The sequence below is a fragment of the Sphaeramia orbicularis genome, chromosome 6 (assembly GCF_902148855.1).
Source record: "Sphaeramia orbicularis chromosome 6, fSphaOr1.1, whole genome shotgun sequence".
NCBI lineage: Eukaryota > Metazoa > Chordata > Actinopteri > Kurtiformes > Apogonidae > Sphaeramia > Sphaeramia orbicularis.
Genome location: NC_043962.1, coordinates 24614237 through 24629214, shown reverse-complemented (window position 1 = coordinate 24629214; position 14978 = coordinate 24614237). Strand labels below are relative to the sequence as shown.

General features: G+C 38.4%; 1 protein-coding gene across 1 annotated transcript in view; it reads left to right on the top strand.

Annotated features, from left to right (window-relative positions):
* Window positions 1-14978, top strand: part of itpr2 (inositol 1,4,5-trisphosphate receptor, type 2) — an 83785-nt gene that overhangs the window by 56319 nt on the left and 12488 nt on the right. The window contains exons 46-55 of the mRNA XM_030135585.1: window positions 436-570; window positions 698-890; window positions 1096-1221; window positions 4955-5130; window positions 5222-5386; window positions 5516-5699; window positions 8377-8463; window positions 9206-9327; window positions 9472-9637; window positions 9724-9884. Of these exons, the coding sequence (XP_029991445.1) occupies window positions 436-570; window positions 698-890; window positions 1096-1221; window positions 4955-5130; window positions 5222-5386; window positions 5516-5699; window positions 8377-8463; window positions 9206-9327; window positions 9472-9637; window positions 9724-9884 (1515 nt within the window). The remainder of the gene's footprint in view (window positions 1-435; window positions 571-697; window positions 891-1095; window positions 1222-4954; window positions 5131-5221; window positions 5387-5515; window positions 5700-8376; window positions 8464-9205; window positions 9328-9471; window positions 9638-9723; window positions 9885-14978) is intronic.

Genomic DNA, 14978 nt, shown 5'->3' with positions numbered 1-14978 from the left:
ATACATGCAAATTCAAAAAAAAAAAAAAAAAATCATTCATTTATACTCGAAAAGGAGTGGGAAGAAGAAAAACTTATTTAATCCCACCCCCATTCTCATCTTCAAGTAATTTAACATAATAACTTATAAATACTCACTCCTGTCCTTTAACTTCGAGTCAGAATAATGAACAAAATAGAGCAAAATAGGCCTATACCAAATTAGAATAAACTCATTTGACAGTATTTACATTGCATAACCAAAATGTGTGTATAAAAATAGAAACAAAGTACATTTCTGGTGGTGTTAATCTTACAGTATTACTAAACTATAACCATGTTACTGTTGAACTCTAATTATTTTTATTATTTATTGACATATTGCTGTCAGCTGTCACATTTTTTGTTATTGTATGGATTCAGAATGAAAGTAATGATGTGTTTTTTATGATACTAGCTGGCCAGACACAATAAGACCCTACAGCAGAGCCTGAGGCCAGGGACAGTGTTGGGATCGGGGTCAGCGATGGACCTCAACAATGAGAGGGATGACGCCCTTCATTTCTATGCCAAACACACAGCTCAGATAGAGGTAAGCCACATTGTCTCCTTGTCCATGTATTCCTTGTCTCTAAAGCAGCAATTTACACCAACCTTATCTATTCATAAAAAAATGTTCACTACTGCAACTTTACACCAATTTACTCAATATCTCCCAGATTGTTCGTAATGACCGCACCATGGAACAGATAGTGTTTCCAGTCCCTAACATCTGCAAGTACCTCACCAAGGAGTCCAAAACACGTGTAAAAGAGACCACAGAGAGAGATGACCAGGGCAGCAAGGTTAACGACTTCTTCCAGCAGTTTGACAACCTCTACAATGAGATGAGGTGGCAGAAAAAGATTCAAAGTAAGTCTTTACTTTCTGAATCCAGTGCTTGGGAAATAATGATGGTGGCAGCAGAAGCAGGCTGCAGGATGGTAAATCATGATTATCATCCAGAGTGTCTGGTTATTGTTATTCCCAGAATAAATTGATGGACGTGCAGTGATTTTGTGTGTCTGTGTGTGAGTTTGTGTCCCTACACTCATATCATGCTGTTACGTTTGCACAGAAAATAAGGTTCTGTTCTGGTTCTCACGGCAAATTTCTCTTTGGGGGAGTATCTCCTTCTACCTGGCCTGCCTGCTCAACATCGCCGTGGCTGTTTTCTACCCCTTTGGTGACGACGGAGATGAGGGTAAGGATTTGTAAACCCCAGATGTTTCTTTGCATGTTGTTGGCTTGAGACAGGACTGTGGAAAGACCATAGTTCACAGACGTGCAATGTTTGTGACACTATAAATGTGGAGTGCACTTCACTTTCAGCTACACTGCCGAGTTAAAAAACTCAATACAACAACGATCAGACGCACCGATTCAGCGTCTTGCTCTGCATCATTTATGAGCCCGATGGATCATACTATGAACAGCTCCTGGTGCTGAAATGAGGACTAATGAACTTACACAAGCATCTCAAAACATAATTGGAAAAAAATTAGTTAGCTGCGTTTCACAAAGTTAATGCAGAACACATGCTTCGGTTTATTCTTTCATCATATTCATATTAAAGCCAAACTTAGGAATTCACCTTCTCATAAGTTATGCTTCTTATCACTCCTTTTTGAACATGTATTATATGTCTTATGTTTAAATGTTTAGTTTGTTTATTTATTTTTCTTCTGTTTTGACATTCACATTCGAATTAAATACATCAATCAATCAATCAATAAGTCGGGTTTGTTTTGAGGATAGCTCTTTGCGACGTTAAGTTTACTGTGCCAATATAGTTATTGCTGCAGGTGCCGATGCCTCTGATGTAAGATTTGTCAAAAAAAAAGAGGCAAAGTCACAGCAGATTATCAATGGTTATTATGGCTGTTCCCAGAGCTTCTTTCTGGGAAGCTGTATCAATAAGATGGACGGCCATAACCTTGAGAAAACTATGAAAAAGAACCAGATTGTGGGAGAGATCCATAAAAAGTGAACCAAGTCTTGAGTTGATCCATCTAAGGCGAAGATACACAGACAGCTGCAGGAAGGGTACGTCATCTTAATACAGAGCATTAAAACCTGTTCTCAACTCGGAGGCATGAGCAGCTGAAATGGGCTAAAGAGAAACAAGTCTGGAGCATGTTTACTTGATGAAACCCAGACAAGAACGGAATCGATTGTAATTAAACCACCTTTAATTTACATGCAAAGTTAATCCACCAGTGTTAGTTAACAGAAAGAAGGTTGAGACCGTAGTGTGTTTTTTTTTTTTTTTTTACAGGGGCAGAGTTGGAAAACACTGTCAATATAAACACACTTGATTTTCATGTTCTTTTAAAAATGTTTGTCCCATTAATCAGCAAAATTAAGCATAATTCGAGTGGGTCATTGTATTTTTTAATCAGGAGTGAAGGTGCTTGCTTTTCATGCAGCTGATCCTCACGGTAGACAAACAGATGATTAGCAAAAACAAACAGGAGTACAGTCTCTATGCATGTTTCACAACTTTTTGTCTGAATATGTTCTATAATTCAACTGCCCCCACTGCTACAACATAGGCCATGGACTCACGCTGAAGCTTGTGCAACAAAGTCAACTGAATAGCTTTAGAAACCTTTCATATCAAAGTGAATTTGAAATGAAGCTGAATTTTTAGATTGGAGAAAGATATCCGAACTCTCCACGGACAATAGTAGCCCCTGCAATAAATAAACTAAAATGAGAAACCCAGTGACCCTGCCCCAGATGTGTATTTTGTGTTAGGTATTGCTTGTGTTTGAAGAGAATAGAAATGTCTCACATCTCAGTAGAAACATTGGTTTTCTTCACTTAACTGTGTTTGTACTATAAAAATCTGTCCCATGTTACTGAAGGCTGTATTTACTCAAAGGCCGTGCATACATACACACCATCGCAGGTGTTTTCATTTTTATTTACCTGATTAGATCCACATTCAGGATAGTGTATGCGCTTCACATTTCCACCTGTTAGTGCAAGACAATAGAGGTTTTTCACAGCAGACATTTTGACTTGAAAATGAAAATGAAATGGGTGTAATTACCCAAATTCACAACGGCTCCATTCTATGTGGGCGCTTCAGTTCCAGGGTTTGGGTTTATGCATGCTGGTTCACTGACATGGATTTCAGGGACACCTAAATGGAACATCATTAGTGTTTTTAGTATTATCAGCTTTTTTCCTGTGGTGAAAAGCCAAAGTGTCTGCTGTGATAAAGGTCTATTTTGTCTCTTTTTGCCATTGCGTTAAGATTGATTGCCTTATATAATTCACAGTATGTCAGCTCAGTTTTAAGATTTAGTTTAATCTTCCAAACAAAATAAAGTTTGATGGTTAAGAGTTTTTGTTTGACACGTCACCAATGTTTGACCCAACTAAGGCAAAAAAGGGGTTTTGCTGTTATTCCTAGTGGTTAATTTTACAAGAAAGAAAAAGTTGACAACATTTTGATGATACATCCTGCACTTTACATGTAGTTTTGTGTCCATTGAAGCCTTTTCTGCAGAGGAGCTACAATATAGGTGGAGTTAAAGAGAAACTGAAGTTCTGCCGAGTGACGAGAGGCAGATCATTTTTTTATTCTCATTTACGTATGTAATGCTTGTCAGTTTAAAAGAAAATTTTGCATTCCAAGAAAGTCGAAGCTTCTTCTAAAGATAGTTAAGTATAGTTAAGTTTCGTGTGAAATGTCTCAGTGAACTGCATTTCTCATGTCATGTGATGTCTCCAACAACAAAAGGCACATTTCACCATCACCATTGATTTTTTTTTTTTCCTCCAAAGTTTTTTTTATTGACTTTTACCTCCGCCAAGGAGGTTATGTTTTTGCCGGCGTTGGTTTGTCTGTCTGTTTGTTTGTCTGACTGTGTGCAAGATAAGTCAAAAAGTTATGGATGGATTTGGATGAAAATTTCAGGAAATGTTGATACTGGCACGAGGAACAAATTATTAAATTTTGGTGGTGATCTCAGGGCGGGGGGGCACTGATCTGCCTTGGCAGAGGTCTGCGCTCTCCGAGTGCTTTTCTAGTTTTGTATTGTAACAATCATAACAGTACAATTGAATGTATATAAAATTAACAACATAGTTATGTACCCCCACTCTAACAGTCCCAACCCTGATGCACCTCATACCTCAACAAAAATATATAAACATACACAGCCAAAATGAATACATAAAATAAAATTGATTCATTCAAACAAAATTATAAAAAAACTAGAAAAGCACTCGGAGAACACAGACTTCCACAAAGGCAGTGGTGCCCCCCCAATCAATCAATCATTTGTTCCTTGTGCCATTATCAACATTTTCTGAAATTTTCATTCAAATCCGTCCGTAACTTTTTGAGTTATCTTGCACACGGACAAACAGACAGACAGACAAACAAACCAACGCTGGCAAAAACATAACCTCCTTGGTGGAGGTAAATATATGTATATATATAAATATATATATATATATATATATATCATTAGTTACATCACCATTGCTTCTTTTAGCAGAAAAATGATTTAAAAAAGGTGTAAATCACTATAAGTCTGTCACGCTGAGATGCAGAGACATCTTCAGCAGCTTGTTTAGGGACAAAGTTGTGAATAATAATCATTTACACAACTTTTGGGTGTGTAGTCTTTCCGATTACTCTTTCTCACTTTTACAGGAAATGCGTGGGAAACAAATGGGGAGCCTAAAAGTAACTGTGTGGGAGTGCAGGGCCTGTGAACATCATATATTATTTTGTCATTGTGTTTTCAATGGTGAAATTCCACTGTTTGACATTTTGTTTCCTGTGACTGTGTTTTGCTAAGTTTGGCACTTAGCTGTGGTAAATAATTAATTAGAGAAATGCCACAACGTTTCAGAGCAGAGCCGATGTACCGCTGTACCTTGATTGATGCATTATTGTTTTGTTTTTTTTCCAGGCACCTTGCCCTCATTGTGGAATCTGCTGTTGTGGGTGGCATTGGGGGTGTTCACCGCCTTACTTGCTGTGTTACCCAAGCCGTGGGGCCTCCTGTTCTTCCTGGTTTCCCTCATTTTGCGTGCCATCTACACTATGGGCCTCGGTCCTGCATTGTTGCTGCTGGGAACTGTCAATGTAAATATGAAAAACTGGATCTAGTAATGTGGAGACATGACTGCCTTTCTGTTTTTCTGTTTTAAAACCAGCCTTGTCATTTCTGTTTCAGCTCTTCAATAAGTTGGTCTTTCTTGTAAGTTTTGTGGGAAACCAGGGAACGTTCACTCGAGGCTTCAAAGCAGTTATAATGGACATGCTGTTTATCTACCATTTGGGCTATGCTATCATCTGCGTCCTGGGCCTCTTTGTGCACGAGTTTTTCTACAGTTTTTTGGTAAGATTTGTAGCTTTTCAGTCAATTCCAGCACTTTACAGACAAACATTTTTACTGTGTTAAGAGCTTCTCAATTCACTTCACAAATCAATGCGCTGATGGCTCTCTGATTTTAATCTCTCTTCACAGCTGTTCGACCTGGTGATTCGGGAGGAGACGCTGCTCAATGTGATCAAGAGTGTTACGAGAAATGGACGCTCGATTATACTGACTGCCGTCCTGGCCATCTTTCTCGTCTACTTCTTCTCTATCATCGGCTTCCTCTTTCTCAAGGATGACTTCCGAGTGGAGGTGGACCGGCTTTCTGCATCAGGTCAATACTTAAGATGTTAAAATGATGATAAAGTGATGATGAAATGATGATCCCTCTATCTAACTAGTTATCTTATCACTCACTGAGCATGTTAACCTTTTTCTGTCTATACTTGTTTTAAATTTAACTGATAATGAAATTAAATCAAACTTTCTATCATTGATGGAAATTACTTAAGGCAAATTGAAGTAACATAAGCAGTGTAACCGAGTTTAGTCTCTCCATTTTAAAATTGTTTGTTTCTAGAGACTTTAACCCATAAAGACCCAGTGCTACTTTTGTGGCAGATCCCAAATGATTTTTTTCTCTATTTTTACCTTTCCTTAAGTGATTTATCAGAATCAGAATTTCTTTATTGTCATTGTGCAAGTACAACAAAATTGAGGTACAGCTGTCCACTTTATTGCAAGAAATTACAAGGCACAACAAATAACAGTAAGAAGGCACACTTATTTACATTAGAAAAAATAAAAGTATTGCAACCAGGAATGTTTGTAAAAAAAAAAAAAAAACATTTAGAATTAGGTAGTGCACATAGCATGAGAGTAGTGCAAATGACATGAAAAAATAAATATTGTGGGATAAATAGTGTGAAAAGATAAAATAATATGGAAGACTGTAAACCTTTGACAGATATTGCATATGCTATAGGGTATGATAAGATTATTGCAGTGGACATCAGTGTTATTGCAGGTGTCCTATTGATGTTTTTATCACAATTTATTCTGATAATAGGGTCAGTTTTTTGCATTCTTAAGTGAAAATCAGGTATTTTTCTACATTTGATTTACTGATCATGATTGTTGTCCATTATAGGTCAAATTAAAGTCGAGGATTATTATATCAAAAACAGAGAAATGGGAGGGAAAAAGGACTTTTTCAGTAAAATATATCATTAACTGAACATAAAAACAAGTGTCTTCATCCACTGTTACTGATCAAACTCCATGGGTTTTACTGAGGAATCAGTGTTGTCGAATATGGCTTTTTCCATGTTCACTATGAAACTTCTGAACATCCAAATGGGTCATATCTGATGACCATGAAAAGATGACAAACTGCATTCTACGCCAATGATTTACATGTATTGATAGGATTAGTGGATCAACAGTTATTTAACATTTTTATCAGTAAATTATTTTGGTTTCCAGTGGGTGTTTGGGTCTTTATGGGTTAAAATAAAGTTTCCATTGAAGTTCCTGAAGTACACACACATACAGCTTAATTTTCTATTTAATTCAAGTGTGTTTTTAAAGACAGATTGGGAGCAATTCTTTCTATTTCACAGTAAATCTGGGATAATTTTGCAGCGCCATGGTTCACCTTAGTTAACCTAGTTGTGAAGCTGATCTCCTAAACCACTCTTTTGTTACCTCTGCCAGGAGGTACTGTGATCGCTTTGCTTTGTGTGCATGCATGTGTGTTTGTTTGTTTGTTTTTTAGCAAGATAACTCAAAAAGTTATGGACAGATTTTCAAGAAATTTTCAGGAAATGTAGATACTGGCACAAGGAGGAAATTATTAAATTTTGGTGGTGGTGGGGGGGGGGGGGGCACAGGGGCCCACTGATCTGCCTTGGTGGAGGTCTGCGCTCTCCGAGTGCTTTTCTGGTTTTGTTTTGTTTTAATTATAAATATATAGTTTAAATAGTGAGTGAAGGAGCAAAATTGACATCTGATGTAAATGAGTCGATAATCAGTAGTCGCCTTTAAACTGCATATATTAAACAGTAAATAAAGTGATAGTATTTACTGAACCATAAGCCCTATATTTACATTGTTTATCTGTATATTTTGTCTGATTTTATTCACTTTTTATTGCTCATTTATTCATTTCCAAATATACAATAAAGATTTCCATATATACGGTTTGTTAAACACAAAATGTACAGCACATACACATGCAAACACAGACACATGCTTTGAAAACATTGGAGAGTGTGGGTGTGTTAATGAGCTCCGGCGGTCAGAAAGACAACCTGCTAGCACATGTGCACCTGTTGCATAACCTGGTGGCCGCTCCATCCTGTGTTTTTCCGACTAGAGCACGGCAGAGCAGTGGTGGGTTATGTAACCAGCTGGGTTCATGCCTGTCTGTCTGTCTGTCTGTCTGTCTGTTAACTGTGAGGTGAACTGAGGCTCAAACTGAGCTCCATCAAAGCTGAGGAGCATCAAGTCCCTGCTCCTGCTCTTGCTCCTGCCTGGGGGCTCTGACCACTACGCCCCGCTTCAGCCCTCATGTCCCCTCCACACTTCTTCCTTTTCATCTTTTACCTCTTGACCTGCCCGTTGTCCTTTTTGTCTGTCAGGGTGGAAGTCCTTTTGGTAGAGCTGGCACAGGTGTAGAGTTCTCCTTCAGCCAGTCTGCCTGAGCTGATCACATTCATTTACAGCTCCTCTACTGCTCAGGGCTTTGCCGATGTGCAAATGATTTGTTCAGGTTTTTTGAGCAACACTTCACCGCCCACCCAGCAGCTGCTGCCTCAGTTTACATAATGTCTGACTATATCTTTCTTGCTGATTTTAACGGTGCTGATTAGAATTAGCGGCAAAGAGTTTTAATGCTGGAGTTCTTTTTTTTTTTTTTTTTACCAGTGAATATTTTGTCATTTGCTTTATATTTGTTCATTTGTTGTCATTAATCAGCCACACATAATGTCTGTCTTTTGTTTATCCAGGAAAAAGAGATTTATTAAGTAATGGTGGATTTGCAGACTCATGCTTGAGAGATAGTTGCCCTGTTTCAACACCTAAATCTGTTCCCGGTAAGGTGTTTGTTTTGCAATATTTATCATTTTCTGGATTTTTCTGAACACCTTATTCATTATGGAAGACACTGTTAAGTAAATGAATTTTAATATTTTGCAATTTGAGTGAGCTGTGGGTGTGTATGTGACCTTTCCAGCATTACTCGGTTCATGAAAGGTTACTCAGATGCATGCACTACGCATAGACAACACACACATACACACACACGATCATCCAGTGTTTCTCACACACACATACAGAGGCGTGTACACAAAGAAACTTGATGAGACAGAGGGGGTGACTCACATTCTTGTTTGTTCTCCTGCGTCACCATGGATCACCTGCACTATAGGGGCACACACGTGATCTCATCCACATCCTTCACCTCTTTCAATAGTCATGCTGTGTATGCTATTTACAGTGTACATACTGTGCCATTGATGTGTCCTACACACTATAAAATTTCCTCATAGAGACTCTTTTTTTGTCCCCCTCTATCAATGAGTTTATTGGACTCTTTTTGTTGTGGTAGTTAATGTTACATGAACCTGCTTAATTATATAAGTTTAGTGAAAAGATAGCACTATTATTACAAGTGTTAAGTTTTAAATAGATGTTCTTACTAAACTGCTCAATCTTGTTTTCTAATACTTACTTTTTATAACAATAACTTTATCTTAATACACTACCGTTTTATTGGTATTTGTTTGATTCTCCATGAGTTTCTTCTCACGTTGTTGTGTGTTTATGTCTTCATAGATGAAGATGATGGGGTTGAAAGGGTGTGCGACACTCTGCTCATGTGTATAATCACAGTGTTAAATCACGGCCTTCGTAATGGAGGAGGTGTGGGAGACATTCTCAGGAGACCCTCCAAAGAGGTACGACACCTTGAAAATTAACTTTTTCTATGCTTTAATTGTTTTTTTGGCTTGTTCTACGCAGCATGAATCAGCCTTTGATTATGACAGTAATGATAAATGACATGTTTTTTTCCATGTGTGACCCATAACTGGACCAAACAGGAGCCACTCTTCGCAGCCCGAGTTGTTTACGACCTTCTGTTTTTCTTCGTGGTCATCATTATTGTCCTCAACCTCATCTTTGGTGTTATTATCGATACGTTTGCGGATTTGAGGAGCGAGAAACAGAAGAAAGAAGAGATTCTGAAAACCACCTGTTTCATCTGTGGTACGAAAAAATCTAGCAAATGATACTAAAGAGGCAGAGCAGTGTATTTAGAAGTATTAATGTTAAATAAATCTGATGTTTTTCAGGGTTGGAAAGGGACAAATTTGACAACAAGACAGTGTCCTTTGAAGACCATATCAAGTGTGAGCACAACATGTGGCACTACCTCTACTTCCTGGTTTTGGTGAGGGTGAAGGACCCGACGGAGTACACCGGCCCAGAGAGCTACGTGGCTCAGATGATAGCGGTCAGTAGATTTTATAAGCATCAAGTAAACACACTCAGCGTCATGCGTCCACCAATTTCATCATCCCTTATTAAGGTGCGATGGATTATTGTGTCTATGTTGTCTTAGCAAGTTATAAAGCAGTGTTTAAATGTTTAAGGAGGCCTTGTGCTAATTTACCACAGCTCGTAAACACACTCATGCATGAAAGATTCTGTTTATTATTCCAGTAACATATGGACAAACAAATGCTCTCATTTCAAATCCTAATTCTTATACTGTTGGCAAGCTGTATCAGCCAGAATACAGATGATGCTGGAGCCTTAAAGTTGTGCAGCTTTTTTCCCTCAGACTTGCACAGTGTGCTAGAGAAGCGTGAGCCTCCACAGCAGACGAGCGATCGAAAAATGAGACTGAGCCTCTAGGCCTGTGCCAAGCATCCCAATTTATTCTCCTTCCCCCTCACTGCTGGAGAGAGATGGGTCTTTGTGCTCAGGTAGTCTTCACTTTGCCGAGTTCCTAACCTGCTGGGACACAGTGTGGTTAAATAGTAATTAAACCCAGTCCAGCTCTATTATCATCAATGCACCAACTTGCTGCACTGACACACAGACAAGAAGTTGAAGGATGTAAGGGCAACTAAAGGTGTTGCCGTTAGGTTAATGGATTCAAATGAAGCCTCGGAGCACAATGGCACATTTTGCGATTAACATTCGACCGTGATAGGCATAAGAATGGCCGCATTAAAATGAGCAATTTGCATAACAAACAGGTGACAGACATTGAATTAATATGCATTAGCAGGTCTTCCAACAGGTCGGTTCTCTGACGCTGGCTAAAGTATCGCTGTATGACGAAGTAATGATGAGTCAGGAAATTTATATGATCACTCTCTAATGTGCGGCAGAGACGCAACACACACACAGGGGTTTAACATAGTCAGGGTAAGACGTGTCCATTTGGTTTCAACAGAGTGGCTCTTATATAAGTAAGTAAAATGTTGTTTATGTACCACCTTTTGAAGTAAGATTAAGGGGGGATCTGATTACAGAAGTGGAATATCATGTTTTCTTCAGTGCATAATCGCCAGGAAATAAGAATTGTGGTGTTTTGTTACATTTAGAATGAGCCCTTTATATCTACGAGGGAGTGTATCTCCACCGAGACTCTGCCACGTTTCTACTGTAGCTCAGAGCGTACTTCAACATTGTTTATTGTTTTGTTCTGTTTTATGGTGGGTGTGTTACTGTCACCCACTGTGTCTGAGAGTGGACCTACAAGAGGTTATCCCCTTAAATAAAAAACAGAACTTAGTAAATACTGACTAAAACAAAGGCTTTTTACATTGCAAGGGTGTTCCTGTATCTTCTGCTGTGGATTGTAGGCTAATATGTATACATTTTTTGTGACTTCGCTGCTAAATGCCACTAACTTTCCAAAAATTATGTAATGAAATAAGAATATGAACAATCATCGTGCATATTAAGTAACATCCATATCAGTTACAGACTCAGCTTATGTGTAATCCAATATCTGTATCTATTGTCTTGATTTGGGCTCAAGACTAATGCAAAGACAGTGTTCAGTTGCAGTATGGAAAAATTTTGGAGCTCCATTGTAAAATCCAGTAATAGCCGCTTTGATTTTTTAGCATCCCATTTTGTAATCTGTCTTTTTTATGTCCATTAATTTTATTTAAACTGCAAACTAAATCTCTTTAAGCACGACCTTGACCTGCTCCAACACACCAGTTACTGTGGATGAGAGAGTTTGAGTGCAACTGTAATGGAGGGGGAAAAAAAGGCTGAATTAAAAAAAGTAGAGTAGTCTATGATGTTGATCTCTGCACCAGCCAGTTCCATCTGCCGTCTCCACATTGCAGCCCACAGCTAGATTTAACTTGATATGTAGGTAGTGATGTGAGGGTGACGGGAGGCAGTCTGCAGTTTGGGGCTCCATCTTTATTCTAATCTCCTACGCCACCGCAGTACAGTTTTTGAGGTGACAACTCAACGTGAAGAAGCTACTGGACTAATTAAAGCTCTGCCCTGCTCTCTCCTTGCTGAAACCTGATGACCTCAAACAGACACACACACACAAGAGACGCACACACCGACTCTCATAATGAGTGCATCTGGTTAGGCAGGATACACTGATGTGCTGCCAAACAAAAGAGTGGGATTGAGTTACACTGAGTGTTGTCGTGCATGAGGATGTGAGTCTGTGCGCGGGTGTGTTTGTGTGTAAAATTATGACAGCAACTACAGGCCTAGCAGGTACTGCAGCAGCCACAACGCTGTTACATAACCCATCTCAAGTGGCCTGCTAATAGCTCAGCCCTGCCTGGCACGTGCTCTCCTGTCCCTTTCTCTCTCTTTTCACTCACACACAGAGCCACCGCCACATCATGATCCCTTCATTTACTTTACAACACACATCACACGTTGTCTGTAGCACCAACAGAAGCACAATAGAAAGTCTGCACTGGTGTTATAAAGTGAGGGCAGGGGTCAGAGTTGCCATTATGAGATGCTCAGCTGAAGAAGTCGTCGGCGTAACTGGGTGTTTTGTTCGTAAACTGTGCACACCGACACATTTCTGATCAGAAACATTTACACATTCAACACCTAGAGATGGAGCTCGCCTATTTTTAGTCTAAATTCCTGGTCAAAGTACAGTACTGCATATAAGCTGAATAATGTATACCACTGTGGACAACTCAAAATGCAGAAAAGTGCAGAAGTAGAAAAAAAAAAAAAAACTTTCCTCAAGGTTCTGGCGGTCAGAGCACAACAATGATGCCACTCACAGCTAACTTATGCAGATGGATAGATGGACACTTTATTCACCCCCTCAGGGAATTTCAGGTGTCCAGTAGCACACATTAGAGACAAACACACAACATATTAGTTACAATGCACAAGAAAATAAAAAAAAAAATGTTGTACGTACAGGATTTAAGACACTGTTGCTTAATGTTACAGATATGATCTACAACCCTGAATCAGAAAATGTTTAGCATAGAAAAGTAAAAATTAAAATATAAATTTCATTTCAATTCATTTATTTCGATCTCCATTAGCTTTGGCTTAGGCCATCACTATTTTTCCTGGAGTCCACACCCAACACAACTGTCTTTACACTGCAATACACAAATTACCAAAAACACCCACACACAAAACAACACAAACAACAATTAAAAACCATTCATCACAATTACAAAACAAAAACAACATACATGTTATACAGGACTTAGTTCAATTAACAGTACCTCGAAAAAGGAGTTTTTAGCATACTGTGTAAATGGTCAGATATATTTTACAGTTATATATCAATGTAATGTCAATCAACTACACATTATCAGACACCGAGTGTTGTTTTGCAAATAAATACTCTTTCAGTAATTCTTTAAATTTGTATTTGTTACTTTCTTGAACGATTCGTCCCGGGCCGAGCATTCCATATCACCATAAAACATGTGTTTAAAATGGAACTGTATTTCATTGCAGACGGTATAAACTCGACATATTTCATTTTTATTCTGGACAACTGGCACAGTGGTCGGAAAAAGTTTTTAGACACCCCATGCATTCGTGATATATTGCATATTGCATTCACTCTTAAGTCATTGAACTCTGCCAAGTATTGTTCCATTCTCCAAACCCACATGCTCCCCTCTACATGTGCACTGTTCCATCAAGGTCAAAACTGGACATTTCACCAAGATAATGAAATACATCCAGGGCATAAATGCTGAAACTGTTAAGAATTTAGCTTTGTTGTTATTATTTTTTATTTTTACTTCTGATGCAGCCACAACTTTTGAAACACAAATATTAATGTATGTAAAATTTCTTGTCTCTGAAAACTTTTTTCCACTACTTTATATGTACAGCTCTGGAAAAAATAAAGAGGCCACTGCAGTTTCCTCTGAAATCAGCATGTCTGCATGTATGACAGCCATTCCATAGGTACCGTGAAGTAATTGTACTAATTTAAGTAATGATGTTCAGAGGGATAATGTGGATGTTGACAGGTGTCTGGATCAGCACTTATGTTGGTCTAATGGTCTATTACGTGTTTTTCTTGTATTTTTTATATTTACTTCTTGGATATATACAGCTCTGGAAAAAATTAAGAGACCACTGCAATTTCCTCTGAAATCAGCATGTCTGCATGTATGACAGCCATTCCATTCCTGTGTCTGTTGAATTCCAACACAAGCGCACCTTATTCTACTAAATAAACACCTGATCCATGTCTTATTTAAGAAGGAAAAGTATAAAAACCACTACTGTGGCCATCACTATCTTCTCACAATAGGACTAGCTGGGTGGCAAAAATAGTGCTATTAGTACTGCAGAAGTATTTTGGAATCCAAAAACAACTACTGAAAACTGCTGGACTTCTGCGCTGACAATGTTCCCAAACTCTGAGGACTGGTTCTTCTATCAGGACAATGCTCCTGGCCTCAGCTAGGTCCATAAAGGTGTGGATGACAGACCACCAGATGAAGACCCTGTTATGGCCAGCCCAATCTCCAGACCTGAACCCACTTTGAAAGCTTCTGGAATATAATCAAGAGGAAGATGGATGGTCACAAGGCATCAAACATTGCTGAGCTTCTTGAATTTCTATGCCAGGAGCTGCATAAAGTCATCCAACAGAAATGGTGGAGAGCCAAGACACGTGAAAGCTGTCATTGAAAATCAGGGTTATTCCACCAAATATTGACGTCTGAACTTTTCCTAAGTTACAACACTAGCATTGTGTTGTGTAGAAATGAATATGAACTGGTTTTCTTTGCATTATTTGAGATCTAAAACCACCTGCATCTTTTTGTTATTTTGATCATGTTTCATGTTCTGCAAATACATGCTCTAAATAACAATATATTTATTTGGAATTTGGGAGAAATGTTGTCGGTAGTTCAGAGAATAAAACAAAAATGTTCATTTTACTCAAACACATATCTATAAATAGTAAAATCAGAGAAAGTGATAATTTTGCAGTGGGCAAAAATAGAGCTAATAATCAGTTAAAATAATGAAATAACAGTGTGATTTGATGTGAACATGTGGTTTTAACTATGATTAGGTACAAAACCAGCATTCA